The sequence below is a fragment of the Hyperoodon ampullatus genome, assembly GCF_949752795.1.
Source record: "Hyperoodon ampullatus genome assembly, chromosome: 2".
Taxonomy (NCBI): Eukaryota; Metazoa; Chordata; class Mammalia; order Artiodactyla; family Ziphiidae; genus Hyperoodon; species Hyperoodon ampullatus.
Window position 1 is genome coordinate 33,837,721 of NC_136915.1, and position 21,317 is coordinate 33,859,037.

Consider the following 21,317-nt stretch of genomic DNA (forward strand, 5'->3'; position numbering starts at 1 on the left):
AAAGGAGATAACACCCAGCTCACAAAACCAAACCCCCTGAACGCAGTGCTTCTCAAAATGTGGTTTGCAGACCATCTTGTTAGAGTTTGCTTTTGGTGGGTGCAGGTGGAACCTGTTAAATGCAGATTTGGGGCCCTGCAGAGGATCCACTGATCAGAATCTGGCAGTGGGGCACAAAAGGTTATAAGGGGCACTTGGGTGCCTTTGTTTAAGACTTGTTGACTTAAGGGCTTTAAAATAGATAATTGACGGCTTTACCTGTATTCTAGAACAACCACAGGCTCCACTGATGTCAAAATGAAGATTGATCCCATTTTCTGCTATCATTACTCTGAAGGAAAATCCTAGGAAATGGTGTTTCCCTGCAGTAACCACGAAGGAGGCATTTAAAGGTTTTGGTCAGGGAAACACCACGTGAAGAGACAGGAGCCATATGGGGAAACCAGGCAGGAGGGAGAGAGGAGAACAATGTTCCATGGGATACAAATTGACCTTTTATAGTCATTCCATGAGAAAGATTTGTTTGATTTATCCTTAATAAGCTTTTTGCAGAGCTGTCGAGGGATTTATTCGAGATAAATATGAGAAGAAGAAATACATGGACCGAAGTCTGGACATCAATGCCTTTAGGGTTGGTTGTAAATCTTTCAAGTTTTTTTCATAATAAGTAATTTGCTTATTAATCAACCCAGGTGGGAATTTGAAGAACAGCTACCAAAATACTCTAAGACCATAAAGAAAAAAAAAAATAGTAGAAAAAAGCCAGCTATAGAATCAAGACCATGAGGTATCATGGAGCAAACTTTTGCCGCAGGGATGGACCAACCATCAGTGAATTCTTTACCTTGATTTGGATTTAGATGTTAGTGATTCCCAGCTCCAAATTCTTCAAATGGACATGTTGGGCATACTAGATCAAACAGAATAATATGTGTGTGTATGTATATACACGTGTGTGTGCATTTTTTTGCTGTAAATGCAGTCAACAAAATTAGGTGTAATTAAAGCACCAGAGTTTCCTTCAGTTTGACCGGAATATTATTTCCAGTGTGTCGACAGACTGCCAATGGGACCCTTGTTCTTGAGAGGGGGTTTTAGGAGACTCCCAGTTGCCAAATACGCTTTTCATCCTAGGCGTGTAGTTAGAATCTGAAATACAGTGTATAACTGGACAAGTATAACATACAGGAGGAAAAACAACACGGTTTCTGGAAGAAGAAAATATGCCTGACTAATGACAATGAGAGTGGAACCAATAAATATGACTATTTAGACCTTCAAAAAGCCTTTGACAAGACTCTATAGTAAATTTGCCTTGGAATAATTGACTGTTTCTCTAACCAAGGAAGTATGGAGAATATGGGATTCTCCAGTTCTAGCCAAGGACCTATCTAGCTATCTAACAGATCTTCTATCTGTTATTTATTTTAATGGAAGATGTACTAGCCAGTGAAATCATTAAGTTTACACAGGGCTCTAAGCCCTTCCAGGTAATTTAAAGTCAAGCTAATTGGAATCAGCTCCAGACTGATCTTTTGAGCTTGTGTGAAAAGGGACACTAACTGGGAGGTGAATTTCAGTGTAGGCGAGTGCACTGTAATACGTGTAGTTAGGTAAAGATAATTCCTTCTCAACTTAGTATGAAGGACTCTTACCTCACAGTCATCCAGAAAAGGGACCTGGAAGTTATTGTAACTGTCCCAAGAAAGAATTAACCCAGTGTACAGGTACGGCTTGGATGGCATCATCCAAAAGGGTTTGAAACCAAAGCACAAACGTTTCCTTTCATTTGTAGAAAACTATGGTCTGTCTCCTTAGCTCTATTCATTGTACCAGAACATATGAAATCAGATGAGGTCAGAAAAAGGTATCTGAGATAATTCAGAAGGTGGGAGAAGAGGAAAGAGTAGCTATATGGAGATAGATAGTGTTCATTCGTAATTAGGTTGCTGGTGTACCGTACCCATGAAAGCAGCCTGTTTTACTCACTGAATGTTTTCATTTAGGAAGGAAATATTTCCTATGTGCCAAAGAGCTATTTCAAACTTTTTTATTTGATGTACTTAGATTTTTAAAAAGTACTCTTGTGAAGATTTATATGCCAAGAATTAATATTTGCTAAGTGAAGGCATTTATTATCAAACCTAAAAGAAACTGGCTGTGTTAAACAGTATTCTTTTTAAATGGACAGATAAGACATTTTTAACTTCAAGAAATAAAGTGTTCTGTATTAAAGCATTACACTATGCATGAAACAGACATAGCTGCGTGTGTTCTTCATGATTATAATACCACTTTATAGATAATATGAAAGTTAAAGTGGAAAATCCATGCCTACTCTTATCTTTACTAATGATTATCATTTTGGTGTGTTCGCCCATTTTTTTCCTACTTTTTGGAGGCGTAATTATAATACAGTTATATGGAATGTCTCCTGCTTTCACTCGACTTAACAGATCATTTTTTTTGTAACATTACTTGTTAGTTTTCACAACTTGTAATTGTTGAATCTTATTCAGTGAGTAACTAGATCACAGTTTATTTTACTATTCTGCCCTGTGGCGTAAAGGTTAAGTTTTTCTTCAGCATATAAAATTCTGGGTTGAAGTTCTTGGTGTATATAACCTTTTCCATGTTTTGGATTATTTTCTTAAGATACATTACAAAATATCATATTACCTAGGGCAAAGGGTTTCAGTATTTTTCTTTGTACTTTTGCCAATATACTTTCTAGAAGTTGTGCTATTTTATACTGTCTTCTCAGCATTGGGTAAGAGTGGTAGTTTTACTCAATCCCTACCAATATTAGATATTATTATTAAGATTTTTCTCCCTCAAAAAGTGTTTTGTTTTTTTGGTTTTTTTTTTGGCTATGCCTTGCAGCTTGAGGGATCTTAGCTCCCCAACCAGGGATTGAACCTGGGCCCTCAGCAATGTAAGTGCAGAGTTCTAACCACTGGACCTCCAGGGAATTCCCCCAAAAATGAATTTTAAATTTCACTTTTTGATCATTAGCAGGGCTGACCATTTTTCATGTGTATGCTATACTTCCTTTTTTTTTTTAGTCAAATTTTATTTTTAAAAAAAGCAGATCAACATTACAATTCAAGAACCTAATGTAAATATGCACGTGACAATGAAGCACATCTGAGTATGGAGTGAAAAAGTTTTCCAAAAAACCATCAAACGTATCATCTCCAAATACCCAAATAATAAATCACTTCTACAGGCCTTTTGTTGAGTGGAATCATAAACAAAGAACAGACGATTTACTGCTGCGAAAACAAATCTGTAGTACAGTAGTATGAATCTTGGGTATTAAGCATAATCAGTTGAATCAAGTTAGGGAGTTGAAAATCTAATAAGAAATTTGTGTGTATGAGAGAAAGTCTATAAGGCAGTTGACCCAAGAGCAACTGGGATATCAAACTTGTTCAGTGAGACCAGACATTATTTTAAATCTCCATGTTTTGAAGGCAATTAAAAATTACAATTCCAACAGCCCACATACTAAATTAAAAAACTGTAGAAAGCAATTAAACCTATGTTCAAAGAGCCACTTTTTCAGCTCAATTTCAGCACCCCAAGGGAAAAGAAAAGCATCCATGACTATCACAGATGAAAACAGAATGAATGTCATCGGAATCAGTTATTTTTCCCCACTGAGGTATAAAGTCTATATAGAAATTTGATACTATACTATAACAAATTGTACTTCTCATAGTTCTGTTTTAATTTCCTTTAAACCCTGTTTAATATAGTTTTTTAAATTGTTGTAAAAATGTTTTCATGATTCTGAATCTGGTTCCAGTTCTTTTTCATTTATTTTTATATCAATATTTAATACACTGGCTACCAGTTCTAATCAGAAAAAAAATCTTGGACGTCTCTTCATTATAACAGCATATTCAGCAGAAATTACTGATGTGCAAGCAAACCATAAAAGGTACAGCTCTCTGGAAATCACATTTCATAGATTGTTTCAGTCTGAATATTCTTTACAATGATTCTTGACGGAAGACTCTTCCAATCTTGTAAACATCAGTGTGCACAGTCTTGCTACTATGTAGTTTCATATCCTTGAACAGGAGGGCCGGTTCACAGCTAGTGAAAGCGAGAGCAGTCTAAGTTTTAATGGCTGATAAACCCTACATCCTACAGGAGGAAAGCACTTTTCCTTTTTTGCTACTTAAGAATGTGGCAGAAATGGATGCTGAGGTAGCCCAGTCAATCCTTATTTTTTTCTTTTTTTGTAAATTTGGTCTCAGAATTCTGGAAGGGTAACATGTCAAAGAAGCCACTGCTGGGACTGGCTTCCATTGCAGTCTCTAATGCTGGGCACCTGGCTATCCTCTTCTGTGGCTTTATCTAGGCACTGATTACTGTTCACATGCTGCAGGGTTAATTTCACCGGGTCATACTCCCAAAGTTGGTTGCCTTTTAGGTGGTAGCATTTGAGCATTGTGACTGGGCCATTAAGTTTGGAGACACCCAAGCAAAAGTCATCTGTTCTAATTTCTTTGTTCGCAGTGTAAGAGAAAACCTGATTACCTCCCATACCGTGACAGTTAAAAATTCCAACTTTTTCATTCTCTTTTCTAGCCATGTTATCCAGACACTGATTTGTTTCCACATTTCGTATCTCTCCCAAAGAGAAATAGTGATGTGGAATCTGAGAATCGGCATAAATATTCTCTAGGTGCCAAGAGAAAGGTCTGCACTGGAGTTTGCTTCTTAGACCAAGTCTTGGTGATATATCTCCATAATCTACCTTTGTAACACCTCGAGAAATTATATAGAAGAAATGCTTGAATTCATCCATACACACTTCTGCAAGTCATCTGTTATTTTTATTGATAATCTGCCCTGTGCCTCCTGGAAACGTGTAGGGTGTAGCTTTCTGAAACACATGTCCAACGTGTGAGCAAGTAACAATCTCCAAAATTCCTCCACACTGCCAAATCCTAAAGGAAATTTCTAGGTTTTCTCCTCCCCAAATATCCATTCCAGCATCATATGTTCCAATTTCCTGAAAGTAATCTCTGTGGAAAAACGGCCTCCTGCCATTGTAGGTGTTCTCACAGGAAGAATTCGATCACCTTTCCTTCTGTCCATTTCTCTTTGGGGAACAAGATACCAGCGAAAATTAAGCTTCCAGTTGAATCCACCATGGGTCATGTCAGAACCTGCCATGTACTCAAAAGTATCATCACTGATCACATCAATGATAGGATAGTCCACTGTCTTCCTGTCATGTTTGATCCTGGCTAAGAGAGGCTCCAGCCACCCCACTGTACACTCACAGTGAGCATCTAAAAAGGTGATCACTTGGCCTTTAGACACTGCAGCTCCTTTTAACCTAGCTCTGATCAATCCAGAGCATTGCTTCATTCGAATTACATGAACTGGTAATTTAATTTTTTCACATAACTCTCTAGAGGTCTTTTCAAAAAGTCTCTTTCACTGGCATCATCTACTAGAACAATTTCTTCTAGCATGTGTCTTGGTGAGTGATTCATGACACTATGGACAGTTCGCAGAAGTGTGCTCCAAGCCTCACTGTGGGAAACAATCACCACACTCGTTGTGATAATATTCCTTGTATCCAGGAATATTATCTGGATACACCTTTGTTTTACACCTTTCTAACCTAACATCTGGTAAAGATCTGTTGAGTGCAATCATCTCACTTGCCGTTAAATTGAATTGATTGATTTTAAACATCTGTTTCATCTTTTCTTGATCCTCTTTAGTAGGAATAAGAACTGGTTTCCCCATTTCTCCAGGACCTTCATGAGGCTTTTGTACTGGCTCTAGAACATCCCCAGCAGGAAGTCCTCTCTCTGTTTTTTCATCACATTTTTTGCATTCACTGAAGTAAAACAGCAGGAACATACCCAAGAGTACCCAAATCAAGGAGATGGCTAGGACCACCTTGCAATACGCAAATTTTCTCATGGCACTTTAAGTCAAATGCAAAATTTAAAAATCTATATAAATATACAAAGATCATGAAAATTATTCCAATCCAGTTTCATCAGAAATCACGTTCATAACCTTGGTCCGCGCGGCGGCGGCGGCGGCGGCGGGAGCTCCTCGGGGCCGGCCCGGGCGGTCGCGGCGCGGTCCTATGGGCCGCAGCGCGGGCGCTACTTGTCCGGCTGCCGTCCGCTGCGCCGCCTCCTCGACCACTGCCTGTGGCTCCCCCGACGCGAGCCCTGCCTCCGCCGCCTATACTTCCTTTTATATGCCTGTGTTCTTGTTTACTTTGTGGCTCTGTTATGCATTCAGATTTCTTTTGATGATAAAAATGTGACCAGTAACAGTATAATCTGTGAAAGTATTATGAGACTGCCTCTGAAAGTAACAAAAGCTGAGAAAGACTTTCTAATATTCTGGTTTTGATGTGCTTTTTGGTTTTATACAGATGATGCATTCAGGACACCCTAAAAGGGATACTTGAATCCTTTTACTCATTTTTGCCTTATTTTCTTGGTTTTTGTTTTTCTAATCTTTAAGCTTGGTTTATTTTCTTCTTTTTAAAAAAGGAGATGAAGAGGGAGAGAACTTTTGATGGAAGTTAGAAAATCACAGAGGCTGTATGCCGAGTCAGATGAACAGTTTTCACCCCTGTGCCAAGATGAGCAAGTTAAACTAGGGTCCAAAAGGGGCAGCAAAACCGGTGAGATGGTTTAACCCCTGTAGATAACCCAGTCTGCACACTAGCGGTCATAAGTGTGTTAGAACGAGGAGGGAGGTGCTTAAGAAATTTGAAAGACGCCTCTTGCAGCCTTGAGGCCAGGGTGGAAGAGGCCAACGCTCATGCCCCACACCAAGAAACCCCGAGTTTGTCAGACTCCTACATCAGATTCAGTAGGGATATTTGTGTCCTTTTGGGCCATTTGAGGTTATAATTTGTTGAACTGTTAGTCACCAGTGGGCCTGTTCTTTGTCTTGTTTTGTTAAATCATCATAGAAAGAAAAAGATGACAAGTGGAAAAGAGGGAGCGAACCAGCTCCGGAGAAAAAAATGGAACCTGTTGTTTTTGAGAAAGTTAAAATGGTAAGTGGGGAAGTATGTGCACTGTGTGGACGGCCTTGTTCACATGGCGTGTTCACATGTGGAGGGGACAGGTGGGGTGGTGTTGATAGCATATCGCACCATTGCACCTGGGGCTAAAGGGGGGCCACGTTTAGGTTAGATCACCCGCTGACATTTCTGCTGCTTTCTCATTGCCTTGTTGCTGCCTGATCTGCTCTGTGACACTTCTTTTGGGGTCCAGATGGGAGCTTAGGAAATGCATCTGTCCCATCTGAGCAAGAGGCACGTTTCATGGCAGAATGCCAAGGCTCTGTGACACCTTCTGAACAGAGGCTACATTAGTCCTTCTCTCCTTAGACCTTCTTTACCTCGTTTTCCTGCTGTGGTTAAGAACAGTCCAGAAGCCAGGCTATCCTCATCCATTTTAAACCATCCCTTCTTGTATTCTTGCTCTGTCATATGGAAGTAGACACCTTTCTTTTCCCACAGGACCTATTGTGGTAGTAGATGCTCCACTATAGGAGTTTAGATTCTTGGGAAAGAGGACTTTTTACTATTTGCTTAAGGAAGAGTCTTTTATCATCATTCTGAATTGCACTGTCTGCAGAACACATTCCTTAGTGATACTGGCAGAGTGAATTAGGTAACCTTTAACTGAGCTCCTTTTTGGTGTTAAAGGTTTTCTAATCACTGGGAGATGTGCTGGCTCTTGTACCATCGGACACCTGCCTTTATTCTTGGCTTTTCCTGGGACCAGAAACTGCTGCTTCTGTTGGATACCCTGATCTGTGGTTGTCTTGGTTTCAGAAAGATCTGTCTCTTCAGAAAGCCAAATAAGCACAGATGACAGCTTTGTTTTTCACGTTAGGTTTGATTTCTGCACTGTGCCTCCTGACTTGATTTTTTCACACGATACTTCCTGAGTTGTGTTTCTTTGGTAACTCTCTTTGAATAACAGCAACCATGCCCCAAGAATCCCTGTGGCTTTACAGTAGAGAGGAGAATAGAAGGTTCAAAAACACCTGCTTATTTTTTTCTGTAACGTATTTTCACCTTAGCCACAGAAAAAAGAAGATCTACAGCTACCTCGGAAAAGTTCCCCGAAATCCACAGCACCTGTCATGGATTTGTTGGGCCTTGGTAAGAGTTAGACTTTTCCACTCCCATAATCATACAAATTTTGATGAATTCTCTGTGATCCTGGGAAGATAGGTAGAGATGGGACTCTTCAGTTGGTGGCTTCATCACTAAGATTGTTCCCTCGTGTTCTTCCTGTTGTTTTACATCTGAGCAGTTGTTCTAAGAGGTGTTTCATGTTTCACTGTACTGTGAAAAATGTACAGTAATAGAGTAGTGGTTAAGTCCAGTAGTGGTGGAGCATGGCCTTTGGAGCCAAAGTCCCAACTCTGCCACTTACTATCTATGTGACCTTGGGTAGCTTACCTAACCTCTAAACATTACTTTCCTAACCTATGTAGTGAGGATGATACGAGTCTACTTCAAAGATGATGTTGGAAGGATTAAATGAGATAAGGCCTCTAAAACTCTTAGCTCCTTGCCCAGCACAAACTAAGCATTCATTAAACGTTAGCAAGTTTCACTAAACCAGCACCTGTGAGCCCTGCCCCCATCCCTCTCATTTTCCAGGTGCATCCTGTTTCTGAGACGGCCCATTACCTTGTGATCATGATTTTCCTCCAAACTTTTGAAACCCTGAGCTAGTGGTTCTACCCCTTTCAGAAATAAGGGCCTATTCTTACCTTTCACAGTACTGATGGCTATACTTTGTTTCAGTCCATTCCTGCTGATTTAGGTTATTGGCTACTTCGGCTTCTAATGTCTGTACTTTTCATTTCTCTCTGAAAATGAGTCCTACACAGCTTTGCCCCTCAAATAGCCCGAAAGGAGCCAGCCAGCCCCCTTGTGGTGGTGCTAACGTAGCCTTCAAGCCTGGGTTTCTGCTGTCCTTTGCCTGAAAGCTGGACTACAGGCTTCTCCAGTCTGTTTTGGGGAATGTGGGGTGAGACCTCTTGTGAGATGCCGCATCCAAGCTGGGTGGTTCCAGAGCATAGATTTCTGGGTCCATGATGGAGCATGTGGGCCTTCGCTGCTTTGTGACTAGAATAGAAGGAAGGAATGGGCTTAATGAGCAGCGCTACGTTTTAACTTTGATCTGTCTTTCCAGATGCTCCTGTGTCCTGCTCCATTGCAAGCAGTAAGACCAGTAATACCCTAGAGAAGGATTTAGATCTTTTGGCCTCTGTTCCATCTCCCTCTTCTTCAGTTTCCAGAAAGGTGAGTCTTGTGGGTGCCTCAGGATTAAAGAGCATTCTGGAAAGGGTGATTTTGATAACTTAATCATGGAACCAAGTCATGCTTCCTTGGTGGAATTGGACTTTGGTTTTCTTGATTCTTCCCTTAACGTTATCATCTCTGTTACAGCCTAAGGTTACTATTCATTCCATGTTGTCTCCTGCCCAAAAAGAGTGGGCCCTTTGAGTGGACTTCTGTTGAAGGTGTGTCAGATTGTAAAGGCTGATCCTGTAGGTCAGCTCCTCAGCCTGAGTTATTGCCAGAGAGTTTGTAAGTAGGAAAGACTTGAAACCTTTAATGGCTACCATTTGTGGAATACCTGCTGTATACAACAGGCACAGTGCTAGGTGATTCTGTACCTCATTTTGTATATTTCATTTATGATTTAAAATACTCACCACAACCCTGCAAAATGGATCTTTTATAGATGAGGAAACGTTAGTTCAGAAAAGTTAATGTGACTAGCTTTTCGTTGCACAACTAGTAAGTGGTGGCACTGGGATCTTAATTCAATTCTCTCTGGATGCATCGGTTGTAGGTCATTTTTATTTGTTTATGTGTTAGTTTTCCACCGAATCACATTGTTTTGCTAAAGAACAAAGAATTGTACCAGAGCTTAACTATCAGGTGTTTCCAGATATTTGTATGGTAAAAGTGTCAGGAAGCTCTTAACTCGAGGCACGAATTCTTATTGCAAATGTTAGAAGCGGCAGAGAGAGGCGGGAGGTCCTTACAGAGACCCCCATGAGGACCATTCCAATCCCCACCCCCCGCCCTCTTTGCCCTAAGGTTGTAGGTTCCATGCCAACCGCGGGGAGTGCCGGCTCTGTTCCCGAAAACCTAAACCTGTTTCCAGAGCCAGGGAGCAAATCAGAAGAAACAGGCAAGAAGCAGCTCTCTAAAGACTCCATCCTTTCACTGTATGGATCCCAGACACCTCAGATGCCTGCCCAAGGTAGAGTTCATGGGGGTCATGGCAATGCGCTGGACAGAGACATGAAGCCTTACATGCAGGAATCATTTGTTGCGACAGGGGCAGTTGCTCTGGGGGCCAGGACATCATACTCCAAACAAACCTGAACATGACATTCCTTGTGAAGCCACCGAGTATCAGGAGATAGAGATTAACGTAACTCAGAGCCATACTTCTGCGGGGTCTGGCATCACAGCTCTGTGAAGTCTGACTCAGGGTCTGGATCTGGACCCTAAAGGGGAAGTGGCTGGGTCAGCAGCCTGCTGGAAGCCATAGCAAGTCTTGTAGGGGCTCTGTCTAACCGTTTTGCTGTGTAAAAGAGCATTCTGAGTTGAGTAATCCTGAGGAATTCTAGCTGGAAAGGAGCAGCCAGTGAGAGTTTGGACTCACGTCATACACATTCCTCTTTAACAGATCTGTATGTATGTTTTCTTGGCAGCAATGTTCATGGCTCCTGCTCAGATGGCATATCCCACAGCCTACCCCAGCTTCCCTGGGGTTACACCTCCTAACAGCCTAATGGGGAGCATGATGCCCCCACCAGTAGGCATGGTAGCTCAGCCAGGAGCTTCTGGTATGGTTGCCCCCATGGCCATGCCTGCAGGCTATATGGGTGGCATGCAGGCATCCATGATGGGTATGCCAAACGGAATGATGACCACCCAGCAGGCCGGCTACATGGCAGGCATGGCAGCTATGCCCCAAACTATGTATGGGGTTCAGCCAGCTCAGCAGCTGCAGTGGAACCTTACTCAGGTAAGCTGCTCCATTTCACTCAGGACAAGAGTTTTGAGCCTCCCTCACGTCTGTCTCACTTAGTGTCTCTCCCTTACCCTTTGAATCCTTACAGTGTAAATGAGATATTGCCAGAGACATTCTCGGGTTTGCATCATTTATTTATTTTTTTAACAGAAGATCTGTCTAACCTCAGGTTTCCTAAGGCATTTTGGGTTCCTGTAGAATACGGGTAACTGCCTAATTCTAAAACTCTCCACACATTCATCAAAACAACCTATACAGAGAAACAATGAGGGGAAATAAAAGCACCCATAACTCGACTACCGCATCTAATAGAATACTACAAACCTCAAATTACATGACAGTAGGCACATAAACACCGAAATCCAGCGGAGCCAGCATCACAGAGAGACCATGTGAAAAGAGGAGAGGGAGCAGGGGGCTAGAGGTGACAGAGCATAGATAAAATCACCCCCTAGAAAGAGAAAGACCTGTCCTGATTAGAGACATGCTGAGAAGAGGTCTGAGATGTTGTGGAGTAGAACTCTGGTTACTTGGAGAATCAAAAACAAGGGACTTGAAATATATAGGTTTATGGGTGGTAGCTTTGGAAAAGCATTGTGTCTAGGAGAGATGGGGATGACCTAGAAGGAGGGGGTGCTCTTTGGAGACCTGGTGGTGAAATAAGAAATGAGAAGTGGAAAAGAGAATCACAAAATCAGAAGATCCACCATTCTCCTTCCCACCAAATTATCATTTCACTATACTAACAGAAGAGAGCGCTCTTGTACTAACAAATCTAGTAGTCTCTCCAAACCCTCTCACCTGTCTGTATTATTGCTGATTCGGAAAAATAGAAAAAACACTACAAACTAAACAGAAAGTGGCAGATGACATTCATACAAAACTACTATGAGAAGAAAATAGAAAATGGAAATCAAAACATTTCAGGAAGTGGAAATTCTCCCCCAAAAGCAGTCACGAAGTAGAAGAAAACTGTTACACAATCCACCAATCTGAATTAAATGTCCTATAACAAACACTTGCAGATAAGACAAAACAGCCTGAATCAGAAATTTAAAAACTTACAAGCAAAATGGACAAAAAACTGGAAGTTGTGAAGTGAAAGTTTACTGAACTCAGGAAACAAATTGGAAAATGACGCAATTATCTTAGAAATAGACTGAATTACAGGTTAGTCAAAGGAGAATAGATTCAACTGAAAATATATTTGGCATTGAGGAAAGGCATGAAACAGCTCAGAGAAGAGAACTAAATATAGAGAGTTGTAATAAGAATCAGAGAGAAAGTAATGCAGAAGTTAGGCAAAGAAGACCTAACATAAATGTATTTGGAGACTCCCAAAGAAAATGACAAAATAGTGGAACAGAATTAATATATTTAAAACTATAATACAAAACCATTTCTTAGAAATAAAAGACTTGAATATAATATTGAAAGAACCCACTGTGTATCTGGAAAAATTGACTCAGAATGGTCAACTCTAACATATCCCAGTAAACTTTTAGACTCTGTAGACAAGAAAAAAAATCCATGAGTCCATAGTGATATTTTTAAAAAGTGGGTGTGGGATAGAAGGAGGGAAAGCCTTCTTTGCTGAAGAATGACAACTAATAATTGTAGAAAGAACAGGGTATTCACACATTCTCAAAGAAATACCCTTCAGATTACTTATTAAGTACAGTGAAAGAACATATGATGGATACAACCTTAGATAAGTGATCAAACATAGAATTATCAACAGTGGGTCACATTAATTTCATGTGCTTCCTGGTATCTTATACTAAGAAGGACACATTATCACTTACATAGAATTTTTGCCCAAAATATTTAACTTGGATCCAATCATAAGAAAACATGAGATAAATCTAAATTGAAGTATTTTCTGCAAAATAACCAACCTGGACTCTTAAAACAGTGTCAGGAAAAAATGATGTGGGAACTCTTCTAGATTAAAGGAGACTAAAGAGATGTAAAATTGAAACGTAATGTATATTAGAATATAGTGTTAATATTAAATGTCTTGGACATATTAGTTGTAATGTGGTTCTAGGAAAGTCTTCTTTCTTATGAGATGACTCCTGACTGATTAAGGGGTGAAATGTCATGATATGTGCAATTTTCAGTGCCCTTCAAAAATTTTTAAAAGCTGACACATATGTATATATCAGAGAGAGAATAAGGCAAAAATGTTAACAATTGGTGAATTTAAGGAGCGATATATGGGTTTCATTCTACTATTCTTTCAACCTTTCTGTAAGTTTGAAATTTTCTTTAAAAGCTGGCGGAAGAAAAATAGTTATACCTTCTCCTAAAGGAAAAGAACTTAAACAGAAAATGGACCAGGCTTGGGAAATATAAGGCATTTTTCTTTGGGAAATAGCTTCTTCTGTTCACTGCCAGAGGCCAGGCTTTCAATTGAATTCATAAAGAGGCCCCAACCCCACCCAGGCCTGATGCCACCGACTCTTTTCTCCCAGCAATTTCCCTTCTCATACACTGAAGTCCTGAAGACATGTTGGTCTTTTTTTTTTTTTTTTTTTGCCTTCCTTTGTTCATTCTGAATGGTCCAGTTTCCTTTTCTTCTTCTTCTTCTTCTCTGCTCGAGCACTTTCCCTGACACTGTCAGTAATGACTCTGCTGGAGATAAGACAGGAGCGCCAGCGCGGAGGCTTCTCTTTATACTCTCAGGGTTGGCCACGGCCAGTTCACAACAGGCCCCTTCTTTTCAGGATGAGAGATTGGAAAAGAAACAGAGACTAACCTCCCATGCCGCTTTTATGTTGACTCGCTCCAGGATTCCCCCTTCCCCTTCCTGAGCACTGGTCTCAGACAACATCTCCCTTCTGGCAAGTCCTTCATCTTCGTGGTCTGGTATCCTCGGAATGATCCGAGAGGGTTCAGGGCAGTTATGTACCACGACAGAGCTCCCCTTTGTCTCACTCTCCCCTCCCCGCAGGCAGAAGGACTCCTTCCCTGCCTGTTGCTCTAATTGGCCGCAGGCCCACAGCCTGGTCTGAGAGTCTCCTCTCTCCCTTTCAGATGACCCAGCAGATGGCTGGGATGAACTTCTGTGGCGCCAACAGCATGCTGAGCTATGGACAGTCCATGAACGGCGGGAACGGACAGGCAGCAAATCAGACTCTCAGCCCTCAGATGTGGAAATGAAAACAACGCACCTGGATGACTGCCACTCTCCTCAGCCGCCTCTCTCCCCGTGCTGCCTCTTTCCCCAGCTGCTCCCCCACCCCTATCCCCTTTCCTACCTCTCTCCGTTTGGTTTAGAAACTGCTCAATCTGTCACTTGGGACTTGGCATTCTGCCCAGCCCAGCCACGCCCCAAACACGCGGACCTCTCTGTTGTTTTCTGTCGTGCCTGTCCCCCAGCTCTCCTGACTCCCTCCCCATCCTCAGCCCTGGTCCTCTCCTGGCACCAGCACCTTAGCAACTGTTGGCAGAAGGCACTTAGATTGCAGGATCAATGTGCACACCTTTGAGCACCTTTCCCACCAGGTGAAACCTCCTATCAGACTCAGAAAGGTCTGATAAGCTATTTCCATATGTTTAAATTTGGGGTGAAAACAGAGGCATCATGCATGCTCCCCTGATTTATGGGAATGAAGAAAGTAATGAAATCAGATTAAATATTCCTTGGGTCTTAGAGCAGGTTGGCCCTAGCCCTGGCGTGAGGCAAACACCCTCCTATGAGGATGAGCAAAACTTTGACTCTACTTTGCCCTGAATTGCTTTCTGGATCTGAGGCTTCAGGACTTGCTGCTTCGGCCAGCCTTTATTAGCACCAAAGACTCTACGAAGGTTCCCCACAAAAACACACACCCGTTTCCCTGCCTCCATCCTGCCTTCAGTAGGATCTGACTTTGTGGCTGGAGGACCAACCCCTCCCGTGGGAATGCAGAGCTTAACGTGTACTGCTTGTGTGTGTGTGTGTGTGTGTGTGTGTGTGTGTGTGTGTATTCCGCCTCCCACTCCCTCCCCATCTGCTCTGGGTATTTTTGTTTTTGTTTTTTTAGTTTTAGGTTTGCAACAGAGAGGAGTTAATTTATCAACAGCCTAAAACTGTTGCCAGTTTTTCTTTAGTTAAAAAAAGGTACAATCTCATTGGTAGCTCCCTTCCTCCTTTCCCCTCTCCGCCCTGCCAGTCACTCTCTCCTGCCGGTGTGTCCAGGCTGCTCTGTGTCCCCACCTGTCCAGGTGTATGAGGCAGAGTGCCTGGGCAGTTTTCCTCTTAGTCACCATTCACCCCACTTGAAGATTAAAACAAGAAAACTTTGCTTAAAAGATTTCATCTTTGGGAACCACAACTCCTGGTTGCCTTTCTCCTGTGTATGTGTAAATTCCTTAATAAATATTGCAGGGAAGGACCACTCGCTTGCTCTCACTGTGTCACTCTTGGAGGAGGGTGAGTTCCACGCAGGTTTTCTGCTTTCAAGGGGCAGTTCCCTCACTTTCCGTATTTTTAAAAACTATTACATTTAGGATGGATAAACAAAAAGGTCCTACTGCACAGGGAACTATATCCAATCTCCTGGGATAAACCATAATGGAAAAGAATATAAAAAAAGAATGTATATATGTATATAACTGAGTCACTTTGCTGTACAGCAGAGATTAGCACAACATTGTAAATCAACTGTGTTTCCATTAAAAAACAAAAAACTTTGTACAGAACATACCCAGGGGCCAGGCCCAGGCCCAGGCAGTCAGAAAGGGGGCCTTTCTCCAGGGGTGTCTAGAGTTGTGAGGGAGGGAACTCTGGATTTCTGTACCTGCTGGAGTCCCAGAACATCAGAACTAGAAGCACTCCCCCCCAACCCCCCACCAATAAAAAGCTGAGTCCACACCCCTCCTTCCTTTGAGTACACCTTTTGAATACTTCCAGGTGTAAGTGAGAGGATAGCACAGTGGCTAAGAAGGTCAGCTCTGGATCAGGCTGCCAGTGTTCATATCCCTTCTTACTCTGTGACCTGGGTAAGCTACTCAACCCCTGGGTCTTAGTGTAAAATGGGACTCAGGGTAATACTTAAATGAAGCAATTCCTGTGATGCATTTAGCACACAGGGCACTTTGCACTCAAATGTTAGCAAATATTATGTGCCATTATGTGTTAGGTATTAATTCATTCAACAAATATTTAATAAGTGCTTACAATGTGCCAAGCACTGTCTTAGGCTCTGGAATGAAGCAATGAATCAAAACTCCCTGATCTCATGGGGTAGTGTGGTAGGAGAGATGGACAATAAACAAGTAAATAAATTATTTAATTTCAGGTAGTAATAATACAAGGTAAGACGAGTTTAGAGGAGAGGGTAGGTATGGGACCGTCTGGATGGAACAGTCAGAAGGAGGTTACATTGGAACTGAGACCTGAATAAGGAGCCAGTCGTGTGGAGATCTGGAAAAAAATGAGAGCAAAGGTAGGCATCTGCGTTGGAAATCGTTCGGTGGAGGTATTTGGGAGTCATCAGGGTGTGGATGGTATATAAAACCATGAGACCAGATGAAATCGCCTAAGGAGAGAGCATAAAGAGAAGAGGACTGAGCCTTGGGGCCCATCAGCTTTTAGAATTTGGGAAGAAGAGATAAGAAAAAAATGAATCTGACGTAGTCCCTGCTCTCAAGAAGCTTACAGAATCATGGGGCAACAGACTTAGAATCTCTTTTACATGTTTTATGGGAGCTAGGAAGGTCAGGGAAGCCTTCCTAAGGTCAGAGGCATTTGAGCTGAGTCCTGGGGGCCAGGGAGGAGTTAACCAGTGGGTGAGGTGGGGGTGAGGAGAAGAGTCGTCCAGAGAGTACCATGTGAAGGAAGAGACCTAAACCTGCAAGAGCACAGAACATTCCAGGAAGCACAGGCAGTTCTGTTTCTAAGATCTGATGTGAGTCAAGGTGTGGTGAGAGGTGAGACTCAAGTGGGTTTGGGCCAGATCACGGGGGGCTTCCTTCACCCTAGGAAGAAGTTTAGCCTGAAGCATTGTAAACAGTGGAGTGACATGGTCAGATCTGAGTTTCAGGCGGCTCACTCTTGCATTGCTGACAACAGTGTGTTTGAGAGAACAAGACCAAGTCTAGGGGACCAGAGAAGGGCAAGAGCTGAATGAGGGCCATGGTAGTGCAAGTGGGGAGACTGGAGCCGCTCAGGGGAGCATTTCATGAACAGCTCATGAGGCACATGGGGTGCTAACAGGTGTAGCACAAAAACGCTAAAATAAGTTTGGAAAAGACTGCATGTTGTATCACTTCTTGTACTGATAGGTCTAGAATATAATATCCAAAAAAAAAAAAAAAAAGAATTCTCTGGCAGCCCAGTGGTTAGGACTCGGTGCTTTCACTGCACCTGGTTGTCCTGGGTCTGTCCGTGGTTGGGGAACTAAGATCCTGCAAGCTGTGCAGCGCGGCAAAAAAAAAAAAAAAAAAAAAAAAGAAAAAAAGAAACACCACCAAACCAAAACAAAACCAAAACAAATAGTAATGGCTCCAAAAAGTCCTGTGGTAAAACTATTTAAAACAATTAATAGACTATATTTTTTAGAGCGGTTTTAGGTTCACAACGAAATTGAGCAGAAAGTACAGAGAGTTCCCATATACCCCTGTCCCCCACCTAGCCTCCTCCACTTTTGACATCCTGCACCAGAGCTGTACATTTGTTACAAACAATGAACCTACACCAACAGATCATTATCATAATTTACATTATGGTTCATTTTAGTGTTGTATATTCTATGGGTTTTGACAAAAGTACAATGACATGTATTCACAATTATAGTATAATACAGAATAGTTTCACTGTCTTGAAAATGCTCTGTCCTCTGCGTATCCATCCCTTGCTCCCACATAACTCCTGGAAACTAATGATTTTTTTTTTAATGTCTCCATAGTTTTGCCTTTTCCAGAATGCCATAGAGCTGGAATCATACAGTTTGTAGCCTTTTCAGATTGACTTCTTTTACTTAGTAATATGCATTTTTGTCTTTTCATGGCTTGTTAGCTCATTTCTTTTTAGTGCTGAATAGTACTTCAGAGCCTGAATGTGCCACAGTTTATTTTATCTATTCACTTACTGAAGGACATCTTGGTTGCTTCCAAGTTTTGGCAATTATAAATAAAGTTGCTATAAATATCTGTGTGCAGGTTTTTGTGTAGACATAAATTTCCAATCCATTTGAGTTATTACCAAGGAGCATGATCATATGATAAGAGTATATTTAGTTTTGTAAGAAATTGCCAAGTGTCTTCCAAAGTGGCTGAACCATTTTGCATTCCTACCAGTGATGAATGAGAGCTCCTATTGCTCCACATCCTTGCTAGCATTTGGTGGTGTCAGTGTTTTTGGATTTAGGCCATTCTAATAGGAGTGTAGTGGTACCTCACTGCTGTTTTAATTTGCAGTCACCTAATACATAGTGTTGAATATCTTTTCAAATGTTTGTTTGCCATCTGTAAACTTTGATTAGATTAAATTTAAGAACTGTTTATCAAAAGATTCCATTAACAGAGTAGAAAGACTTACCGCAGAGTAAGGAAAAATATTTGAAACACATGATAAAGGGCTTGTATTCAGAATATATGAAGAACTGCAAAATGAGAAAAAGACAGGCAAGCTAATGGAAAAACAGACAATGTGGACCTGACTAGGCACTTCAAGAGGCTACCCAAATGACTAACAAACATATGAAGAGATGCCCAATCTCATTTGTAATTGGGGAAATACAAATAAAAACCACAATGAGACATCACTAAACACCTACCAGAATGGCTAAAATGAAAAAAGATAATCCAAGTGTTGGCAAATACGTGGAGCAATGGGAACACACAACTGGTAGGAGCGTAAATTGATACAACTACTTTGGAAAATGGTTTAGTATTATCTACTAATGTTGCTACATAGGTATACCTATAATTCAGTAATTCTACTCCTAGGTATACACCAGATAGAAATGCATGTACATGAGCATTAAAGACAAGTGTAAGAATGTTCATCATTATTCATGATATCACCAAACCAGAGACAATCCAGATGTCCATCAGCAGAAAAATGGGTAAAGAAATTGTAGTATATTTATGTAATAGAATACTAAACAGCAATGGAAATTGCCAAACCAGAGTTATATACAACCACATAGAGAAATCTCACAAACTTAATGTTGAAAACATTTTTCACTGTGTCATTTGAAAGTATGTTGCAGACATAGTGATACTTCACCATTAAATATTTGAGCATGCACCTTCTAAGAGTGATATATTCTTCTATATAACCACCATACCATTTCCATACCATATTTGAGCATGCATTTTCTGAGTGATATATTCTTCTACATAACCACAATACCATTTTCATACCAATGAAGATTAACAATAATTCAAAACACCTAAAATTATGTCCATTTTTAATTTTTGCCAGTTATCCCAAGAATGTCTTCTGTTCCTTTTTTTTTTTTTAACCAAGATCCAATTTAGGTTTATGCATTGCATTTGGTTATTATGTCTATTCAATTTCTTTTCATTTGGAGCAATGTCTCTACCTTTTTTCCCCATGACATTGACTTTTTGAAGCCAATTCGTAGAAAGTTCTACGATTTTCATCTACTTGGAAACTAGAAAGTAGGTCTAGATTCACATTAAATATTTTGACAAGAATATCTCATAGTTTATCTGGAGTACATCATATCACATCAGGGAGCAAATAATACCTGGAGGAAGGGACTTACACAGTCATTGGCAAAAATATGAGGAATCCATATGAAAATATTGAGTGTTTGATCAAGAAGGCCGAGATGTAATTTAGGGTCAGGTGGTATGTATTGGCATGCATGCACCTACCACAGATCTTAGATTTAATGTCCTGGATGCAGCATCTGGGCATATTTAAAATAGATAAACATTAGATTGGCCAATCCTAAAACCTGGGAAGACAGAAATTCCTTTGTATAATGTAGAGAAAAGATTCCAAAACTCAAGGAATTCTGGAATGAATTACCAAATATGTCATCCCTTTTCCCAACCTGTCCCTGGAAGAACCCTGAAGGCATTCCCTTTACCCAATGGCTTGAGACATACTTTCTTATAGAAGTTCTAGAATCCTTAAAACATGACTAAGCAGGTGTTCTCTAGGGGCCAAGAATGCTAAAGTGTACTCCCTATCTTCAGTGGAGTTGGGACGTTTCCAATAGTAGCCTTTAACAGTGGCCCACCTGCAATTTATGGTAAACAGAATGGATACCAAGATCTTTGGAGGTGATTAATTGAGGATAGGAACCCAGATAAGTAGCAGCTCACTAAAGCCCTGCTTGAGCTGCATAGCCAAAATTTCTCCAAGTTTGGAGACAGATGTCATCAAGACAAAAATGTAGCCCTGTATTCTATTGCTAGACCTGAGCTAGTTCAAAGACTTAGAGCCTATGGAAAAATGGAGAGGCCAGGTATCCTTGAGGAGGGAGCTTATAAAAGCCCCGTAAGTGTATAATGTGTATCTTCTGGCTTTCCCCAAAGGGACCTGTTACCATTTTACCTGGGTCAATACACTAGGGAAACTACACAAACACTTTGTCAACAGTTGGACACTAGCTGTTAGCTATCACTATGTCCTGAGTACCCATAATGTTGGCCACTTGTCAGAGTGGAAGCATATAGAGATCAGGTAATGATGGAATTTTGACCTAATTCAGTCTCACCATAGGCCCAATGGAACCTTAAACCCCTCCTGTAGTAGTTTCCCCATTTCTGAGTGTCTAGTTGGAAAAGATGCCCTTAGCAACTGAAAGAATTCTCACATTGGCTTGCTGACCAGTGAAGTAAGGACTGTTGAGAAAAGAGTGGAGAAGAGGAAGCTCCTGGAGCTCTTCCCTATCAAAATAATAAATCAGTAGCAGTATTACATCTCTGGGAGAATTTAAGAGACCACATGTCCATTTAATTTCAGTCTAGCTGGTGCAAAAAATGGATGGGTTTGGGAGAAAGACAGTAAATTACCATTAATTTCTTCAGGTTAATACCTCCAAACTGAGTGATACTCATTACAGGTGCTTTTCCAGAAGTTATTTCCTTATTGAATCTAATCAGGATAGTGTTTGACACATGATATATGTCTATTAACATTATAATTTTGGAGAGGGAATTTATCCTGATAAACAAAAAAATCAGAAGGAATTTGCTTTCCCTTGGTAGAACAGCAGTGTGAGTTTACCACCCCATCTGAGGAATATGCCACCTCTT

General features: G+C 41.1%; 1 protein-coding gene and 1 pseudogene across 2 annotated transcripts in view; one reads left to right on the forward strand and one right to left on the reverse strand.

The window, feature by feature from the left end:
• The window catches only part of SMAP2 (small ArfGAP2), a gene marked incomplete at its 3' end in the record, with an annotated part of 46,992 nt that extends 32,737 nt beyond the window's left edge, over nucleotides 1–14,255 (forward strand). The window contains exons 4-10 of the mRNA XM_079696347.1: nucleotides 553–631; nucleotides 6,977–7,063; nucleotides 8,101–8,182; nucleotides 9,228–9,337; nucleotides 10,145–10,310; nucleotides 10,768–11,084; nucleotides 14,130–14,255. Coding sequence (XP_079552473.1) covers nucleotides 553–631; nucleotides 6,977–7,063; nucleotides 8,101–8,182; nucleotides 9,228–9,337; nucleotides 10,145–10,310; nucleotides 10,768–11,084; nucleotides 14,130–14,255 — 967 coding nt within the window. The remainder of the gene's footprint in view (nucleotides 1–552; nucleotides 632–6,976; nucleotides 7,064–8,100; nucleotides 8,183–9,227; nucleotides 9,338–10,144; nucleotides 10,311–10,767; nucleotides 11,085–14,129) is intronic.
• LOC307047725 (polypeptide N-acetylgalactosaminyltransferase 1-like) lies at nucleotides 4,289–5,958 on the reverse strand (annotated as a pseudogene). The gene has a single exon. The product of its transcript is annotated as a polypeptide N-acetylgalactosaminyltransferase 1-like (transcript).
• Nucleotides 14,256–21,317: the final 7,062 nt, after the last annotated feature.